At 46.5% G+C, this 17,531-nt stretch overlaps 1 protein-coding gene across 1 annotated transcript in view; it reads right to left on the bottom strand.

Moving 5' to 3' along the window:
- Positions 1 to 17,531, bottom strand: part of ift140 (intraflagellar transport 140 homolog (Chlamydomonas)) — a 218,852-nt gene that overhangs the window by 5,244 nt on the left and 196,077 nt on the right. Inside the window, exons 26-28 of the mRNA XM_059978862.1 lie at positions 6,309 to 6,515; positions 3,542 to 3,754; positions 3,043 to 3,209 (exon numbers count right to left, since the gene is read on the bottom strand). Of these exons, the coding sequence (XP_059834845.1) occupies positions 3,043 to 3,209; positions 3,542 to 3,754; positions 6,309 to 6,515 (587 nt within the window). The remainder of the gene's footprint in view (positions 1 to 3,042; positions 3,210 to 3,541; positions 3,755 to 6,308; positions 6,516 to 17,531) is intronic.

Raw genomic sequence — 17,531 nt, 5'->3', positions numbered from 1 at the left:
GAGGCTGTCTAATGAGGCAATGAAGCCCTCAAAACTGCTTCGGCGCCTTGAGTCCAAGCACCCTGCACTTAAATACAAACCCACTGAGCTTTTCCAGCAGAAAAAACATGAGCAAGTGGGACAGAAGCTAAGCGCTGAGAGCCACAAAAACTAAATTGCGGAATAGACTGGATATAAGGAACCTGCTTTATTCCATTTGTGTCCCCCCCCCCCCCCCCCCCCACCGGTCTGCAAAAATATTGTCAATATTAAACCGGTCTGCAGTGCAAAAGAGGGCGGTGACCCCTGGTGTGCATACATTATTTCTACTTCCGGGTTGTGGGGTTTTACTTCCTGTCTTTTCTGCCTGGGTGTGTATGCATGTAACTAATTGATTTGGGGTCGATCTGGGCTTTCACTAAGGCTGAGGTAGGGGATCTTGGGCTTAAAAAGGTTGGTGACCACTAACTTAGACCATAAGACATAGGAGGAGAATTAGGCCACTCGGCCCATTGACTCTGCTCCACCATTTCATCATATCTGATCCATTTTTTTCCCTAGTCTTCTGCTGTCTCCCTATATCCCTTCATGCCCTGACCAATCAAGAATCTATCAACCTCCACGTTAAATAAATATATATAAAGACTTGGTCTCCATTGATGCCTGTGGCAAAGAATTCCACAGATTCACCACTCTCTGGCTGAAGAAATTCCTCCATTTCTATTCTAAAAGGATGCCCCTCTATTCTGAGGCTGTCCTCTGGTCTTAAGACTTTTCCACAATAGGAAAAATTCTCTCCACATCCACTCTATCAAGGCCTTTCAGCATTCAATGGGATTCAATGAGGTCACCCCTCAGGCCCAGAGCCACCAGACGCTCTTCATATGAAAACTATTCCATCCTGGAATCATATACCCAAACCTCCTCTGAACCCTCTCTACTTGCAGCACATCCTTACTAAGAGGCCCAAATCTACTCACAATACTCCAAATGAGGCCTCATTGGTGCTTTATATCAGTTTCAACATTACATCCTTGCTTTTATATTCTAGGTCTCTTGAAATAAATGCTAACTTCGCATTTGCCTCCCTCACCACAGACTCAACCTGTAAATTAATCAATTCTATCATCCAAATCATTGACATATAATGCAAAAAGAATCGGTCCTAATACAGACCCCTGTGGAACACCACTAGTTACCGGCAGCTAGTCAGAAAAGGATCCCTTTATTCCCACTCTTTGTCTCCTATTAATCAGCCCCGGGTTATTCATGCTAGAATCTTCCCTGTAATAGCATGGGCTCCTGGCTTGTTAAGCAGCCTCATGTGTGGCACCTTGTCAAAGGTCTTCTGAAAATCGATGATCTCGGGAAATCTCGGAACTAATATTCCATTTAGCCAATGGGGAGGGTCACATGTTAATACTGCATTTAGCCAATGGGGGGGAACACATGTTAATACTGCATTTATTTGATGGTGAAGGGGGTATGGTCATGTATTAAGATACCTTGGCCAACACTCCAGAAAAATTTATTGGAAATGCTCTATGATTGGTCACTTTCAATTCTGTTCATAAATTGATGATTCAGGTTAAGATTACAATCACTGTTATAAAGGGATGGTGGTGACAAGTGAGTCTTTTTCAATGGAGTGTTTGCAACAACTGAGATGACCACAAAATGTAACAACTTACAAACCACTTCCCTCCATCTCCCACATAGTTTTTCCTCATCCTAACCCGTTCTGCCCACACCTACACATTTTTCCTCTGGATCTGCTCTGATCCCTTTCCCTTGATAACATGATCTACAGACCTCTCCTATCAGACTGTCTTCTTTGGCCCTTTATCACTTCCACCAATCACCTCCCAGCTTCAACATTCATTCCCTCTATCCCCCTTACCTGCCTCTCAACCACTCTCCTGGGTTCACCAATCACCTCCCAGCTTCAACATTCATTCCCTCTATCCCCCTTATCTGCCTCTCAACCACTCTCCTGGGTTCACCAATCACCTCCCAGCTTCAAGCATCATTCCCCCCCCATACCTTCTGATCACTCCCTCACCTGGGTTCACCATCACCTCCCAGCTTCAAGCATCATTCCCTCTATCCCCCTTATCTGCCTCTCAACCACTCTCCTGGGTTCACCAATCACCTCCCAGCTTCAAGCATCATTCCCCCCCCATACCTTCTGATCATTCCCTCACCTGGGTTCACCAATCACCTCCCAGCTTCAACATTCATTCCCTCTATCCCCCTTATCTGCCTCTCAACCACTCTCCTGGGTTCACCAATCACCTCCCAGCTTCAAGCATCATTCCCCCCCCCCCATACCTTCTGATCACTCCCTCACCTGGGTTCACCAATCACCTCCCAGCTTCAACATTCATTCCCTCTATCCCCCTTATCTGCCTCTCAACCACTCTCCTGGGTTCACCAATCACCTCCCAGCTTCAAGCATCATTCCCCCCCCCATACCTTCTGATCACTCCCTCACCTGGGTTCACCAATCACCTCCCAGCTTCAACATTCATTCCCTCTATCCCCCTTATCTGCCTCTCAACCACTCTCCTGGGTTCACCAATCACCTCCCAGCTTCAAGCATCATTCCCCCCCCCCATACCTTCTGATCACTCCCTCACCTGGGTTCACCAATCACCTCCCAGCTTCAACATTCATTCCCTCTATCCCCCTTATATGCCTCTCAACCACTCTCCTGGGTTCACCAATCACCTCCCAGCTTCAAGCATCATTCCTTCTCTCCTCGTTAACTTCCTAACAACCCCTATCATCTATCACTTGCTCTCTTCCCACTCCCCACAGCTGACAGGAAAGCTATCTCCCCTTGCTTCAAACATCAATCCCTCTTCACCCATCCCCATCCTTCTCACCTGACAGCTCTTTCTCCAAACCCTCAAACATTTTATATTGGCCATCTCCTCTCTTTCCAGTCCTGATGAAGGGTCTTGGCCCAAAATGAGACTGTCCATTTCCCTCCATAGATGCTACTTGACATGATGAGTTCCTCCAACATTTTGTGACCTGCTACACCATACTTGTGCTCACCTCCTGATCTGTACAAACTTCTTCACTGTTGTCAGCTTGTTCTGCAGTTCCCTGAGCCGTTCCTCCTGTTCACCTTGATTTCGCATTTTGGCTTTGGACAGACATTTGTAGGCCTCGGTGAGAGCACCAAGTGCCTTCTCGTAGTTCTGATATTCATCAATCTCAACCTGACACACAGCCCAGGACAGAAACACAGGAGGTAAAGAGCACACATAATTCCAGAGTCACAGAGTTTACTTATCCCAAATTAACATTCAAACAGCCCATCAAAACCCTTTTATGCATGAATTTTCCACTGAAGTCTCTTCACAAACTCGACCCTTTGGTACATTAACTCTTCAGTGAATCTCTTTGTGCTACTGTACTGAAGCCCCCCCCCCCCCCCACCTTCTGGTAAATTAGTTCTCTAACCAGAATCTCTCACTTCTGCAAAAGCCCTTTATAATACAAACACTACCACTGCTGCTGATCAGAGCCTGCCCATACTGAAGCTACACACCTGGGCACAGGCATTGTAAAACCCGGCCAGCAGATCCAGCGCCCGCCCCTTCGTATAGAAGCTGATGATATTTTTCATGATTTCTGGATCTTTCCGCCAGTCTAATGATTGGAGGTAATTTGCTGCCATTATGTAAATCTCCTTCTGACGAGAGACTCCAGTAAAGAAGACTATCTTCTCGGTGTCTCCTGATTTCAGCAGAGCTCTCATTGCCTGGAAGAGAACAGGCAAGTTTTAGTGTGTGTGTGTGTGTGTGTGTGTGTGTGTGAAAATGTGTGAGAGTGAGTGTGTATTTCTGTGCATGATAGTGTGTCTGTATGCATCTGCACGAGTGTATGCTTGTACAAGTGTATGTTTCTATGCATGTGTGAAAGAGAATGCATGTGTGTATGCTTCTGTGTGTGAATGTAAGTGTATGAGAGTGCATGTGTGTGAGAGAATGTGTGTCTGTGAGTGTACCGGTATGTGCGTGAGAGTGTGTGAGTGTGATTCTCCACGTCTTGCATCTGTAGCTTCCCGTGATGTCGATCATGGCAGGAAGGTTTGCAAGAGAAACTGGACCTTTCATTTACAGTCACCATACATAAATATTAACGTGGAGTAAACTCACGTGTCGGGACAGATCAGACTCGATGTCTGGGAATAAACTTGTGTCGGTCAGGACAGATTCGATGTCTGGAAGTGAACTCCCGTGTCGGGGCAGATCAGACTCGATGTCTGGGAATAAACTCCTGTGTCGGGGCAGGGCAGACTCGATGTCTGGGAATAAACTCCCGAGTCAGGGCAGAGCAGACTGGATGTCTGGGAATAAACTCCCGTATCGGGGCAGAGTAGACTGGATGTCTGGGAATAAACTCCCGTGTCGGGGCAGAGTAGACTGGATGTCTGGGAATAAACTCCCGTGTCGGGGCAGAGTAGACTGGATGTCTGGGAATAAACTCCCGTGTCGGGACAGATCAGACTGGATGTCTGGGAATAAACTCCCGTGTCGGGACAGATCAGGCTGGATGTCTGGGAATAAACTCCCGTGTCGGGACAGATCAGGCTGGATGTCTGGGAATAAACTCCCGTGTTGGGGCAGGGCAGACTGGATGTCTGGGAATAAACTCCCGTGTCGGGACAGATCAGACTCGATGTCTGGGAATAAACTCCCGTGTCGGGGCAGATCAGACTGGATGTCTGGGAATAAACTCCCGTGTCGGGGCAGAGCAGACTGGATGTCTGGGAATAAACTCCAGTGTCGGGGCAGAGTAGACTGGATGTTTTGCAAACAGACAGAACTGCAGCATACACGGGAAGTGAGCACTTAAGTGATGGTAGACAATGCGAGGGGATGGGACTCACTTGTGAGGTGTAAATAAACTGAAGATCAGCGAGGTAGCAAAGAGAGAACAGTAAGACAACAAGACATCAGAATAACACACAAAAAATGCTGGAGGAACTCAGCAGGCCAGGTAGATCTGTGGATAAAAGTACAGTTGATGTTTTGGGCTGAGACCCTTCGGTAGGACTGGAAGAAAAAAAGATGAGGAGTAAATTCAAAAGCTGGGGAAGGGGAGGACAAAACTCAAGGTGATAGATGGTACTGGGAAGGGGAAAAATGAAGTAAAGAGCTGGGAAGTTGATTGGTGAAAGAGATACAGGGCTGGAGAAGGGAGAGTCTGAGAGGAGAGGACAGAATGTCATGGAAGAAAGAAAAGGGGGGAGGAGTGCCAGAGGGAGGCGATGGGCAGGCAAAGAGATGGGGTGAGAGAGGTAAAAGGGGATGGGAATAGTGAAGGGGGGCAGGGTATTACTGGAAGTTTGAGAAATCGATGTTCATACCATCAGGTTGGAGGCTGTCCAGATGGAATACAAGGTGCTGTTCCTCCAACTTGAGTGTGGCCTTATCACAACAGTGGAGGAGGCTATGGATTGATGTATTGGAATGAGAATGGGAAGCGGAATTAAAATGGCTGGCCACTGGGAGATCCCGCTTCTTCTGGTGGACAGAGCGTAGGTGCTCAGTGAAGCAGGCTCCCAATCTACGTCGGTTCTCACTGGTATGTAGGAGGCCACACCGGGAGCACCGGACTCAGTATATGACCCCATCAGACTCACCAGTCTCAGCTGGAAGGACTGTCTGGAGCCCTGAATGGTAGTGAGGGAGGAGGTATACCGATTTCTCAAACTTCCGCTAATGCCCTTCCCTTCATAGTTCCCAATCCCGTTTTTCCTCTCTCACCTTATGTCCTTGCCCGCCCGTATCTCCCCTCTGGTGCTCCAAACCCCTTTTCTTTCTTCCATGACCTTCTGTGCTCTCCTATCAGACTCCCCCTTCTCCAGCCCTGTATCTCTTTCACCAGTCAACTTCCCAGCTCTTTCCTTTATCCCTCCCCCTCCCAGTTTCACCTGTCACCTTGTGTTTCTCTCTCCCCTCCCTGCACCTTTTAACTCTATTCATCTTTTTTTCTCCAGTCCTGCTGAAGGGTTTCGGCCTGAAATGTCAACCGTACTCTTTTCCATGGATGCTGCCTGGCTTGGTGAGATCTTCCAGCATTTTGTGTGCGTCGCTTGGACTTCCAGCATCTGCAGATTTTCTGTTGTTTGTGAAGGCATCAGAACAGTTTGAGACATCCCAAACAAATACAAGGAATCTTGTTCTGGCTGGCGGTCTGTGACTTGTGGTGTTTTGTAGGGACTCTGCAGTTTGTTCTGTTTGTGTCTGAATGACAGCTGTATCAGAGGTATGAACTGACTGGGCTCCAGGGTAGTGCACACCCCTCACCTTGATCTTGTTGCCAGCCTGTGTGTATTTCTTGGTGGCGAGGTGGTAGTTTCCCTGTCGCAGGCAGCAGTCAGCGATCCGCTCAAGCAGCTCACGCCGGAACTCCTCGGAGACTTCCTTTGAGTCCTTGGACACGGTCATTTTCTCTGCCAGGTCGTCGGTGATGGTCAGATTCTGTTCCAGGCAGAGCTGCAGAGCCTCGTGGTACTGGAACAAGAGAACAGCACGGACATGCCGTGAAACTTCGTCACACAGACACAAGGGGAAACAATAACCAGAGCCCTCACATCTGACAGGTCTCAGAACACCACCAAGTTAAAAAGTCTATGAAGGAGCATAATCAACAAATCACAGCCTGATTTTGAATCAGTAAAATAGTTAGGATGCTGGAAATCTAGGGAACCATACAGTCCTGAACATAAATGCAACTGTAAGGAAAGTGTGGCATCTTTACTTTTTTTGGAGGTTAAGGAGGTTTGGCTTGTCATTGAACAGCTTAACAAACTTTCACAGATATTCCGACAGGTTGTATCATGGTCTGCTACAGGAATTAGAATGTCTAGGAATACGAGAAGCTGCAGAGAGTAGTGGATTCTGCCAATCCCTCCCTACCATCGGCAGTGTCTACAGGAGCGAACCCTCCAGAAGGTAACGTCCATCATCAAAGATCCCTGCCATCCGGGCCATGGCATCTTCTCACACCTCCCACTGAGCAGGGTGTCCCACATCACCAGGTTCAGGAATAGTCAATAGACAATGGTGCAGAAGTAGACCATTCAGCCCTTCGAGCCTGCACCGCCATTCTGAGATCATGGTTGATCATCTACTATCAATACCTGGTTCCTACCTTGTCACCATATCCCTTGATTCCCCTATCCATAAGATACCTATCTAGCTCCTTCTTGAAAGTATCCAGAGAATTGGCCTCCACTACCTTCCGAGGCAGTGCATTCCAGACCCCCACAACTCTCTGGGAGAAAAAGTTTTTCCTTAACTCTGTCCTAAATGACCTACCCCTTATTCTCAAACCATGCCCTCTGGTACTGGACTCTCCCAGCATCTGGAACATATTTCCTGCCTCTATCTTGTCCAATCCCTTAATAATCTTATATGTTGCAATCAGATCCCCCTCAATCTCCTTAATTCCAGCGTGTACAAGCCCAGTCTCTCTAACCTCTCTGCATAAGACAGTCTGGACATCCCAGGAATTAACCTTGTGAATCTACGCTGCCCTTCCTCTACAGCCAGGATGTCCTTCCTTAACCCTGGAGACCAAAACTATACACAATACTCCAGGTGTGGTCTCACCAGGGCCCTGTACAAATGCAGAAGGATTTCCTTGCTCTTGTACTCAATTCCCCTTGTAATAAAGGCCAACATTCCATTAGCCTTCTTCACTGCCTGCTGCACTTGCTCATTCACCTTCAGTGACTGATGAACAAGGACTCCTAGATCTCTTTGCATTTCTCCCTTACCTAACTCTACATCATTCAGATAATAATTTGCCTTCCTGTTCTTACTCCCAAAGTGGATAACCTCACACTTATTCACATTAAACGTCATCTGCCAAGTATCTGCCCACTCACTCAGCCTATCCAAGTCACCCTGAATTCTCCTAACATCCTCATCACATGTCACACTGCCACCCAGCTTAGTATCATCAGCAAACTTGCTGATGTTATTCTCAATGCCTTCATCTAAATCGCTGAGGTAAATCGTAAACAACTGTGGTCCCAATACCGAGCCCTGTGGCACCCCACTAGTCACCACCTGCCATTCCGAGAAACACCCATTCACTGCTACCCTTTGCTTTCTATCTGCCAACCAGTTTTCTATCCATGTCAATATCTTCCCCCCAATGCCATGAGCTCTGATTTTACCCACCAATCTCCTATGTGGGACCTTATCAAATGCCTTCTGAAAATCGAGATTCACTACATCCACTGGATCTCCCTTGTCTAACTTCCTGGTTACATCCTTGAAAAATTCCAATAGATTAGTCAAGCATGATTTGCCCTTGGTAAATCCATGCTGGCTCAGCGCAATCCTATCACTGCTAGATATGCCACTATTTCATCTTTAATAATGGACTTAGTCATTGCTTAGTCATTTGGTTCTTAAACCAACCAGCAAAACCCTAATCACTACAGTTTAGCAACACCATGACTGCTTTGATCACTTTGCATTCAGACAGACATTTCTTTGTTGTAATGGTGTTCTCTCTGGTATAATGTAAAAGTCTACAATCGATGCAGATGCTTTTCTTATGAATAAACAGAGAACATTGAGCAGTACAGCCCAGGAACAGGCTCTTCGGCCCATGATGCTGTAATGAAACAATTAAATTAGTAATCAAATGGCCAACTAATCTCTTCTGCCTACATAATGTTTATAACCTTCCATTTTCTTCATATCCACGTGCCTATCTAAACATCTCTTAAAAGTCTCTAATGTATCTGCCTCTACCCCCACCCCAGGCAACACATTCCAGGCACCCACCACTGTCTGTGTAAAAAATTTGCCACTCATATCTTTGAAATCACCTCTTCTCACTTTAAATGCATGCCTTCTAATTCTACCCTGGGAAAAAGATATTGTTTGCTTATCTTTGCTTCTCATAATCTTATAAATCTCCAATTTCAAAGTTCAAAGTATGTATACTATATACAACCTTGAGATTTGTTTCTTTACAGGCAGCCACAGAACAAGGGAATCCAATAGAATGCATTAACAAAAGAAAACTGTCAAACCACTCAACGTGCAGGAAAAAAACACAAATCGTGCAAACAATAAGATTAAGCAATTAACATTCAGAATTGAACTCTATTAGGCTCCGTCTCTCCAGAGAAAACAACTCAAGTTTGTCCAACCTCTAAATATAGCACATCATTCTTAATCCAGACAGCATCCTGGTGAACCATCATACAATAATGCTTCTTGAAAGATGCTAGGTGCCCGTGATGTTGCCACAAATAAGCTTTTCATTGCATCTGACTGCATCACGTACTTGTGCAACATACAATAAATAACTTTGTTAAGGGACTTTTTAAAGACTCATATCAAATGGTTCATGTAAGTCTAGACATACTATCTCTACCCATTCTTCCCTATCAGCTCTCCGTCACATTCTTAAAAGATTCGAGAGAATTGTTAAACCTGATTTAGCTTCTATAAACCCATGCTAGCAAGCTTTGATTATTTTAAATTTTTCTAAATGATTAGTTATTTCATCTATCATTGATTATATAAACGATTAGTTATTTCTTTAATCAATAGTTCGATAGTTCCGTTTAATATCAGAGAAATATAACAATATACATCCTGAAATTCTTTTTCATTGCAGACGTTCACAAAAACAGAAGACTGCCCCAAAGAATGAATGACAGTTAAAATGTTAGAACCCCAAAGCCTCCCACCCCCACTCCCACACACAAGCAGCAGCAATGACTCTCCCCGACCCACTTCAGCAAAAAAGCATCAGCACCCTCCCCTACCAGGCAAGCAATAGCAAAGCCAATACAGACCATGATCTGCAGTACATCACACACTAACCATTCACCTGACAATTCAATATAGGGGAAAAAAGGGTGTCCCTTTCCATATCATTGTCATTATATCTTATATCTTTGATATCTTCCTATCATTACTATCATTGGGGAGTATGTACAGGAACCTGAAGATCCACACTCAGTGTTTTAGGAACAGCTCCTTTCCCTCTGTCATCAGAGTTCTGAACGGACAATGAACCAATATACATCAGCTGTTTATTCCTTTTTTTTCTGTCTTATTTATTTATCTTGCAATTGATATTAATTTTATGTCTTTGGAGTGCACTTCTGCCACAAAACAACAAATTTCACGTCATGTGGGGCACTGATTCTGATTTTAACTATTAGCTCAGGAGAGTCATTGCTGCTGCTTGTGTGTGGGAGTGGGGGGTGGGAGGCTTTAGGGTTCTAATGTTTTAACTGTCATTCATTCTTTGGGGCACTCTTCTGTCAGAGTCAGAGAACTGTTCCTAAAACACTGGGTGTGGGTCTTCAAGTTCCTGTACATACTCCCCGATGGTAGTAATGAAAGGAAGGCATGCCATAGAGTCAGAGAATACTACAGCACAGAAATGGCCTCTTCGGCCAATCTGTTATTAGTCTGAGGGGTGACCTAATTGAAACCTATCGACTGGTGAAAGGCCTTGATAGAGTGGAGCTGGAGTGGATGTTTCCTATGGTGGGAGAGCCTAAGACCAGATAACACAACCTCAGAATAGAGGGATGTCCTTTTAGAACTGAGAAGAGGCTGAATTTCTTTAGCCAGAGGGTGGTGAATCTCTGGAACTGGTTGCCACAGGCAGCTATAGAGACCCTCAAGTCTTTATGTATATTTAAGGTAGATATTGATAGATTCTTGATTGGTCAGGGCATGAAGGGATGTAGGGGTGGGGGTGGAGGCAAGAAATTGGGACTAAGAGGAAAAATGAATCAGCTGTGATGAAATAGTGCAGCAGACTCGAATTGCACCACTTTCAATGAATTCTGGATCTGTATTCCCAGATCCATGTGTTCTGCCGCACTCCTCAGTGCAATACCTTTCACTGTGCAAGTCCTACTCTGGTTTGTCCTCCCAAAATGCAACACCTTACACTTGTCTGCATTAAATTCCATTTTCCATGTCCTGGATGTGAATGTCTTTAATGAGGGATGTTGCCTTCTCAAGGCGCTGCCTCTTGAAGATGTCCTTGACGGTGGGAGGGTTATGCCCATGATAGAGCTGACCGACTTTACAACCCTCTACATCCTTTTGCCATCCTGTGCATTGGAGCCCCCGTATCAGACAGTGATGCAACCAGTCAGAATGCTCTCTGCTGTACATCTAAAGAAAGCTGCTCGAGTCTATGGCGACATACAACATCACCTCAAATTGTTAATGAAGTAATATTGCTGATGTGCCATTTTCATTCCCAGAATCATCCTTGTGAACCTCCTCTGAACCCTCTCCAATGCCAGCACATCTTTTCTTTAATGAGGAGCCCAAAACTGTTCACAATACTCAAGGTGAAGCCTCAGCATCACAACCCTGCTCTTGTATTCTCGACCTCTTGAAATGAATGCTAATAGTGCATTCACCACTGACTCTACCTGCAAGTTAGCCTTTAGGATTTTCTCCCAAGTCCAGTCGAATCTCAGAGTTTTTGGATTTTCTCCCCATTTAGAAAATAGTCTGCACATTTATTTCTTCTATCAAAGTGCATGACCGTGCATTTTCCAACATTGTATTTCATTTGCACTTTCTTCCCCATTCTCCTAATCTAAGTCCTTCTGCAGCTTACATGTTTCCTCAACACTACCTGCCCCTCCACCAATCTTGGTATCATCTACAAACCTGGCAACAAACCCATCTATTCTATCATTTAAATCATTGGTATACAGAATAAAAAGCAGCAATCCCAACACTAATGCTTGCAGAACACCACTAGTCATTGGCAGCCAAACAGAAAGGAACCTTTTATTTCCACTTGCTGCCTCCTAGCTTTCAGTCAATGCTCTAATCATGCTAGTAACTTTCCTATTATACCATGGGCTCTTAACTTGGTAAGCAGCCTCATGTGTGGCACCTTATCAAAGGCCTTCTGAAAATCCAAATATACAAATCCACTGTATCCCCTTTATCTATCCTAAGTATAATCTCCCCTAAGAATTCCAACAGGTTTGTCAGGCAAGATTTTCCCTGAAGGAAACCATGCTGACTTTGCCCTATCTTGTCCTGTGTCATCAAGTACTCCATAACCTCATCCTTAACAACTGATTCCAACATCTTCAAAACCACAGAGGTCAGGCTAACTGGTCTATAATTTCCTTTCTGCTGCCTTCCTCCTTTCTTAAAGAGTGGGGTAACATTTGCAATTTTTCAGTCCTCTGGCACCATACCAGAGTCCAAAGTGTTTTGTAACTGTGAAAAGCAGGAAGTATGTGTGCTCAGTGTCAGATGTGGGGGGTCCTGGAGTCTTCCAGCCTCCCGGACAGTCATATCTGCACCTGGTGTGTTGAGCTGCGGCTCCTAAGGGACCGAGTTAGGGAACTGGAGATGCAACTCGATGACCTTCGCCTAGTCAGGGAGAGCAAGGAGGTGATAGAAAGGAGTTATAGGCAGGTGGTCACACCAGGGCCAGTGGTGACAGACAAGTGGGTCACAGTCAGGAGGGGGAAGAGGAAGAGTCAGGTACTAGAGAGTACCCCTGTGGCTGTACCCCTTGACAATAAGTACTCCTATTTGAGTACTGTTGGGGGGATGGGGGTGACAGCCTACCTGGAGGAAGCAACAGTGGCCATGCCTCTGGCACAGAGTCTGGCCTTGTGGCTCAGAAGGGTAGGAAAAGGAAGAGGAAGGCAGTATTGATAGGGGACTCTATAGTCAGGGGGTCAGACAGGCGATTCTGTGGACACAGGAAAGAAACTCAGATGGTTGTTTGCCTCCCAGGTGCCAGGGTCTGTCATTTTTCAGATCATGTCCAAGATATCCTGCAGTGGGAGGGAGAACAGCCAGAGGTCATGGTACATATTGGTACCAATGAAATAGGTAGGAAAAGGGAAGAGGTCCTGAAAAAAGACTATAGGGAGTTAGGAAGGAAGTTGAGAAGCAGGACTGCAAAGGTAGTAATCTCAGGATTACTGCCTGTGTCATGTGACAGTAAGAGTAGGAATAGAATGAGGTGGAGAATAAATATGTGGCTGAGGGATTGGAGCAGGGGGCAGGGATTCAGATTTCTGGTTCATTGGGACCTCTTTTGGGGCAGGTGTGACCTGTACAAAAAGGAAGGGTTGCATTTAAATCCAGGGGGACCAAAATCCTGGCGGGGAGGTTTGCTAAGGCTACTGGGGAGAGTTTCAACTAGAATTGTTGGGGGGTGGGAACCAAACTGAAGAGACTGGGGAAGAGACAGCTGGCTCACAAATAGAGAAAGCTAGGAGACAGTGTGTGAGGGAGGACAGGTAGGTGATAGAGAAGGGATGCACTCAGACTGAAGGTTTGAGATGTGTCTACTTTAAAGCAAGGAGTGTTGTGAACGAAGTGGATGAGCTTACATCGTGGACCAGTACTTGGAGATATGATGTGGTGGCCATTACAGAGACTTGGATGGCTCAGGGACAGGATTGGTTACTTCAAGTGCCGGGTTTTAGATGTTTCAGAAAGGACAGGGAGGGAGGCAAAAGAGATGGGGGTGTGGCACTGTTGATCAGAGATAGTGTCATGGCTGCAGAAAAGATGGATGCCATGGAAGGATTGTCTACAGAGTTTCTGTGGGTGGGTGGAAGGGGTCAATAACTACTGGGTGGTTTTTATAGGCTGTCCAATAGTAACAGGGATTTCGAGGAGCAGATAGGGAAACAGATCCTGGCAAGGTGGAATAATAACAGAGTTGTCATGATGGGACATTTTAATTTCCCAAATATCGATTGGCATCTCCCTACAGCAAGGGGTTTAGATGGGGTGGAGTTTGTTAGGTGTGTTCAGGAAGGCTTCTTGATACAATATGTAGAAAAGCCTACAAGAGGAGAGGCTGTACTTGATTTGGTATTGGGAAATGAACCTGGTCAGGTGTCAGATCTCTCAGTGTGAGAGCATTTTGGAGATGGTGATCATAATTCTATCTCCTTTACGATAGCATTGCAGACGGACAGTAACAGACAAGTTAGGAAAGTGTTTAATTGGAGTAAGGGGAATTATGAGGCTATCAGGCAGGAAATTGGAAGCTTAAATTGGAAACAAACGTTCTCAGGGAAAATATGGAAGAAATGTGGCGAATGTTCTGGGGATATTTGTGCAGAGTTCTGTATAGGTATGTTTCAATGAGAAAGGGAAGTTATGGTAGGGTACAGGAACTGTGGTGTACAAAGGCTATAATAAATCTAGTCAAGGAGAAAAGAAAAGCTTACGAAAGGTTCAGAGAGCTAGGTAATGTTAGAGATCTATAAGATTATAAGGCTAACAGGAAGGAGCTTAAGAAGGAAATTAGGAGAGCCAGAAGGGGCAATGAGAAGGCCTTGGTGGGCAGGATTAAGGAAAATCCCAAGGCATTCTACAAGTATGTGAAGAGCAAGAGGATAAGATGTAGTATATATGGATTTCAACAAGGCATTTGATAAGGTACCCCATGCAAGGCTTATTGAGAAAGTACGGAGGCATGGGATCCAGGGAACATTGCTTTGTGGATCCAGAACTGGTTTGCCCACAGAAGGCAAAGGGTGGTTGCAGACAGGTCATATTCTGCATGGAGGTCGGTCACCAGTGGAGTGCCTCAGGGATCTGGTCTGGGACCCTTACTCTTTGTGATTTTTATAAATGACCTGGATGAGGAAGTGGAGGGATGAGTTAGTAAATTTGCTGATGACACAAAGGTTGGAGGTGTTGTGGCTAGTATGGAAAACTGTAGAGGTTACAGTGGGACATCGATAGGATGCAAAACTGGGCTGAGAAGTGGCAGATGGAGTTCAACCCAGATAAGTGTGAGGTGGTTCATTTTGGTAGATCAAATATGATGACAGAATATAGTATTAATGGTAAGGCTCTTGGCAGTGTGGAGGATCAGAGGGATCTTGGGGTCCGAGTCCATAGGACACACAAAGCAGCTGCGCAGGTCGACTCTGTAGTTAAGAAGGCGTATGGTGTATTGGCTTTCATCAATCATGGAATTGAATTTAGGAGCCAAGAGGTAATGCTGCAGCTATTACCCCTGACATCCCCTCTGTACCTGAGCACAGTGGTCAGACCCCACTTGGAGTACTGTGCTCAGTTCTGGTCCACTACAGGAAGGATGTGAAAACCATAGAAAGGGTGCAGAGGAGATTTACAAGGATGTTGTCTGGACTGGAGAGCATGACTATAGGTTGAGTGAACTCGGCCTTTTCTCCTTGAAGCGACGGAGGATGAGAGGTGACCTGATAGAGGTGTATAAGACGATGAGAGGCATTGATCGTGTAGATAGTCAGAGGCTTTTCCCACGGCTGAAATGATTGCCACAAGAGGACAGAGGTTTAAGGTGCTGGGGAGTAGGTACAGAGGAGATGTCAGGGGTAAGTTTTTGACTCAGAGTGGTGAGTGCGTGGAATGGGCTGCCAGCAATGGTAGTGGAACAGGATACGATAGGGTCTTTTAAGAGACTTTTGGATGGATACATGGAGCTTAGAAAAATAGAAGGTTATGGGTATGCCTAGTAATTTCTAAGGTAGGTACACGTTAAGCACAACTTTAAGGGCCGAAGGGCCTGTATTGTGCTGTAGGTTTTCTATGTTTCTATCATAACTAATACCACCAGAATCTCTACCGATACTTCTTTCAGAACCCTAGGGTGCAGTTCATCTTGTCAAGGTGACTTATGTACCTTGGGGTCTTTCAGCTTTCTGAACACCTTCTCCCGTGTAATAGTAACTGCACTCACTTCTCTTCCCGCACACCTTCAGCATCTGGCACTCTGCTACTGTCTTCTACAGTGAAGACTGATGCAACCTACTCATATAGTGGTTTGGCCATCTCCTGGACAGTCTAGTTTCCCTACCCTTCTTACTAAATGGGAAGTGCACTTTCCTAGCCCTCTCTACGCACTTCTTATAGGGTGGACAGTGTGGGTTCCCAGTCCTTACTAAACTCTTCTTACTAAAAGACAGTCTGATTTCTGAGCCATTTCTATGCTCTTCTCACTGAGTGGACACTCTGGGTTCCCAGCCTTCACACTGAGTGGAGACTCTGGATTCCCGGCCTTCTCACTGAGTCGACACTCTGGATTCCCGGCCTTCTCACTGAGTGGACACTCTGGATTCCCGGCCTTCTCACTGAGTGGAGACTCTGGATTCCCGGCCTTCTCACTGAGTGGAGACTCTGGATTCCCGGCCTTCTCACTGAGTGGACACTCTGGATTCCCAGCCTTCTCACTGAGTGGACACTCTGGATACCCAGCCTTCTCACTCAGTCGACACTCTGGATTCCCGGCCTTCTCACTGAGTGGTCACTCTGGATTCCCAGCCTTCTCACTGAGTCGACACTCTGGATTCCCGGCCTTCTCACTGAGTCGACACTCTGGATTCCCGGCCTTCTCACTGACTGGACACTCTGGATTCCCGGCCTTCTCACTGTGCGGAGACTCTGGATTCCCGGCCTTCTCACTGTGTGGAGACTCTGGATTCCCGGCCTTCTCACTGAGTCGACACTCTGGATTCCCGGCCTTCTCACTCAGTCGACACTCTGGATTCCCGGCCTTCTCACTGAGTCGACACTCTGGATTCCCGGCCTTCTCACTGAGTCGACACTCTGGATTCCCGGCCTTCTCACTGAGTGGTCACTCTGGATTCCCGGCCTTCTCACTGAGTGGACACTCTGGATTCCCAGCCTTCTCACTGAGTCGACACTCTGGATTCCCGGCCTTCTCACTGAGTGGACACTCTGGATTCCCGGCCTCACTGAGTGGACACTCTGGATTCCCGGCCTTCTCACTGAGTCGACACTCTGGATTCCCGGCCTTCTCACTGAGTGGTCACTCTGGATTCCCGGCCTTCTCACTGAGTGGACACTCTGGATTCCCGGCCTTCTCACTGAGTGGACACTCTGGATTCCCCGCCTCACTGAGTGGACACTCTGGATTCCCGGCCTTCTCACTCAGTCGACACTCTGGATTCCCGGCCTTCTCACTCAGTGGACACTCTGGATTCCCGGCCTTCTCACTGAGTCGACACTCTGGATTCCCAGCCTTCTCACTGAGTGGACACTCTGGATTCCCGGCCTTCTCACTGTCGACACTCTGGATTCCCAGCCTTCTCACTGAGTGGTCACCCTGGATTCCCGGCCTTCTCACTGAGTGGACACTCTGGATTCCCGGCCTTCTCACTGAGTGGTCACTCTGGATTCCCGGCCTTCTCACTGAGTCGACACTCTGGATTCCCGGCCTTCTCACTGAGTGGAGACTCTGGATTCCCGGCCTTCTCACTGAGTCGACACTCTGGATTCCCGGCCTTCTCACTGAGTGGTCACTCTGGATTCCCGGCCTTCTCACTGAGTGGACACTCTGGATTCCCAGCCTTCTCACTGAGTCGACACTCTGGATTCCCGGCCTTCTCACTGAGTGGTCACTCTGGATTCCCAGCCTTCTCACTGAGTGGACACTCTGGATTCCCAGCCTTCTCACTGAGTCGACACTCTGGATTCCCGGCCTTCTCACTGAGTGGTCACTCTGGATTC

The sequence above is a fragment of the Hypanus sabinus genome, chromosome 9 (assembly GCF_030144855.1).
Source record: "Hypanus sabinus isolate sHypSab1 chromosome 9, sHypSab1.hap1, whole genome shotgun sequence".
Lineage (NCBI taxonomy): Eukaryota > Metazoa > Chordata > Chondrichthyes > Myliobatiformes > Dasyatidae > Hypanus > Hypanus sabinus.
The sequence above is the reverse complement of the archived record's forward strand: the minus strand, read 5'-3'. Positions and strand labels throughout refer to the sequence as shown.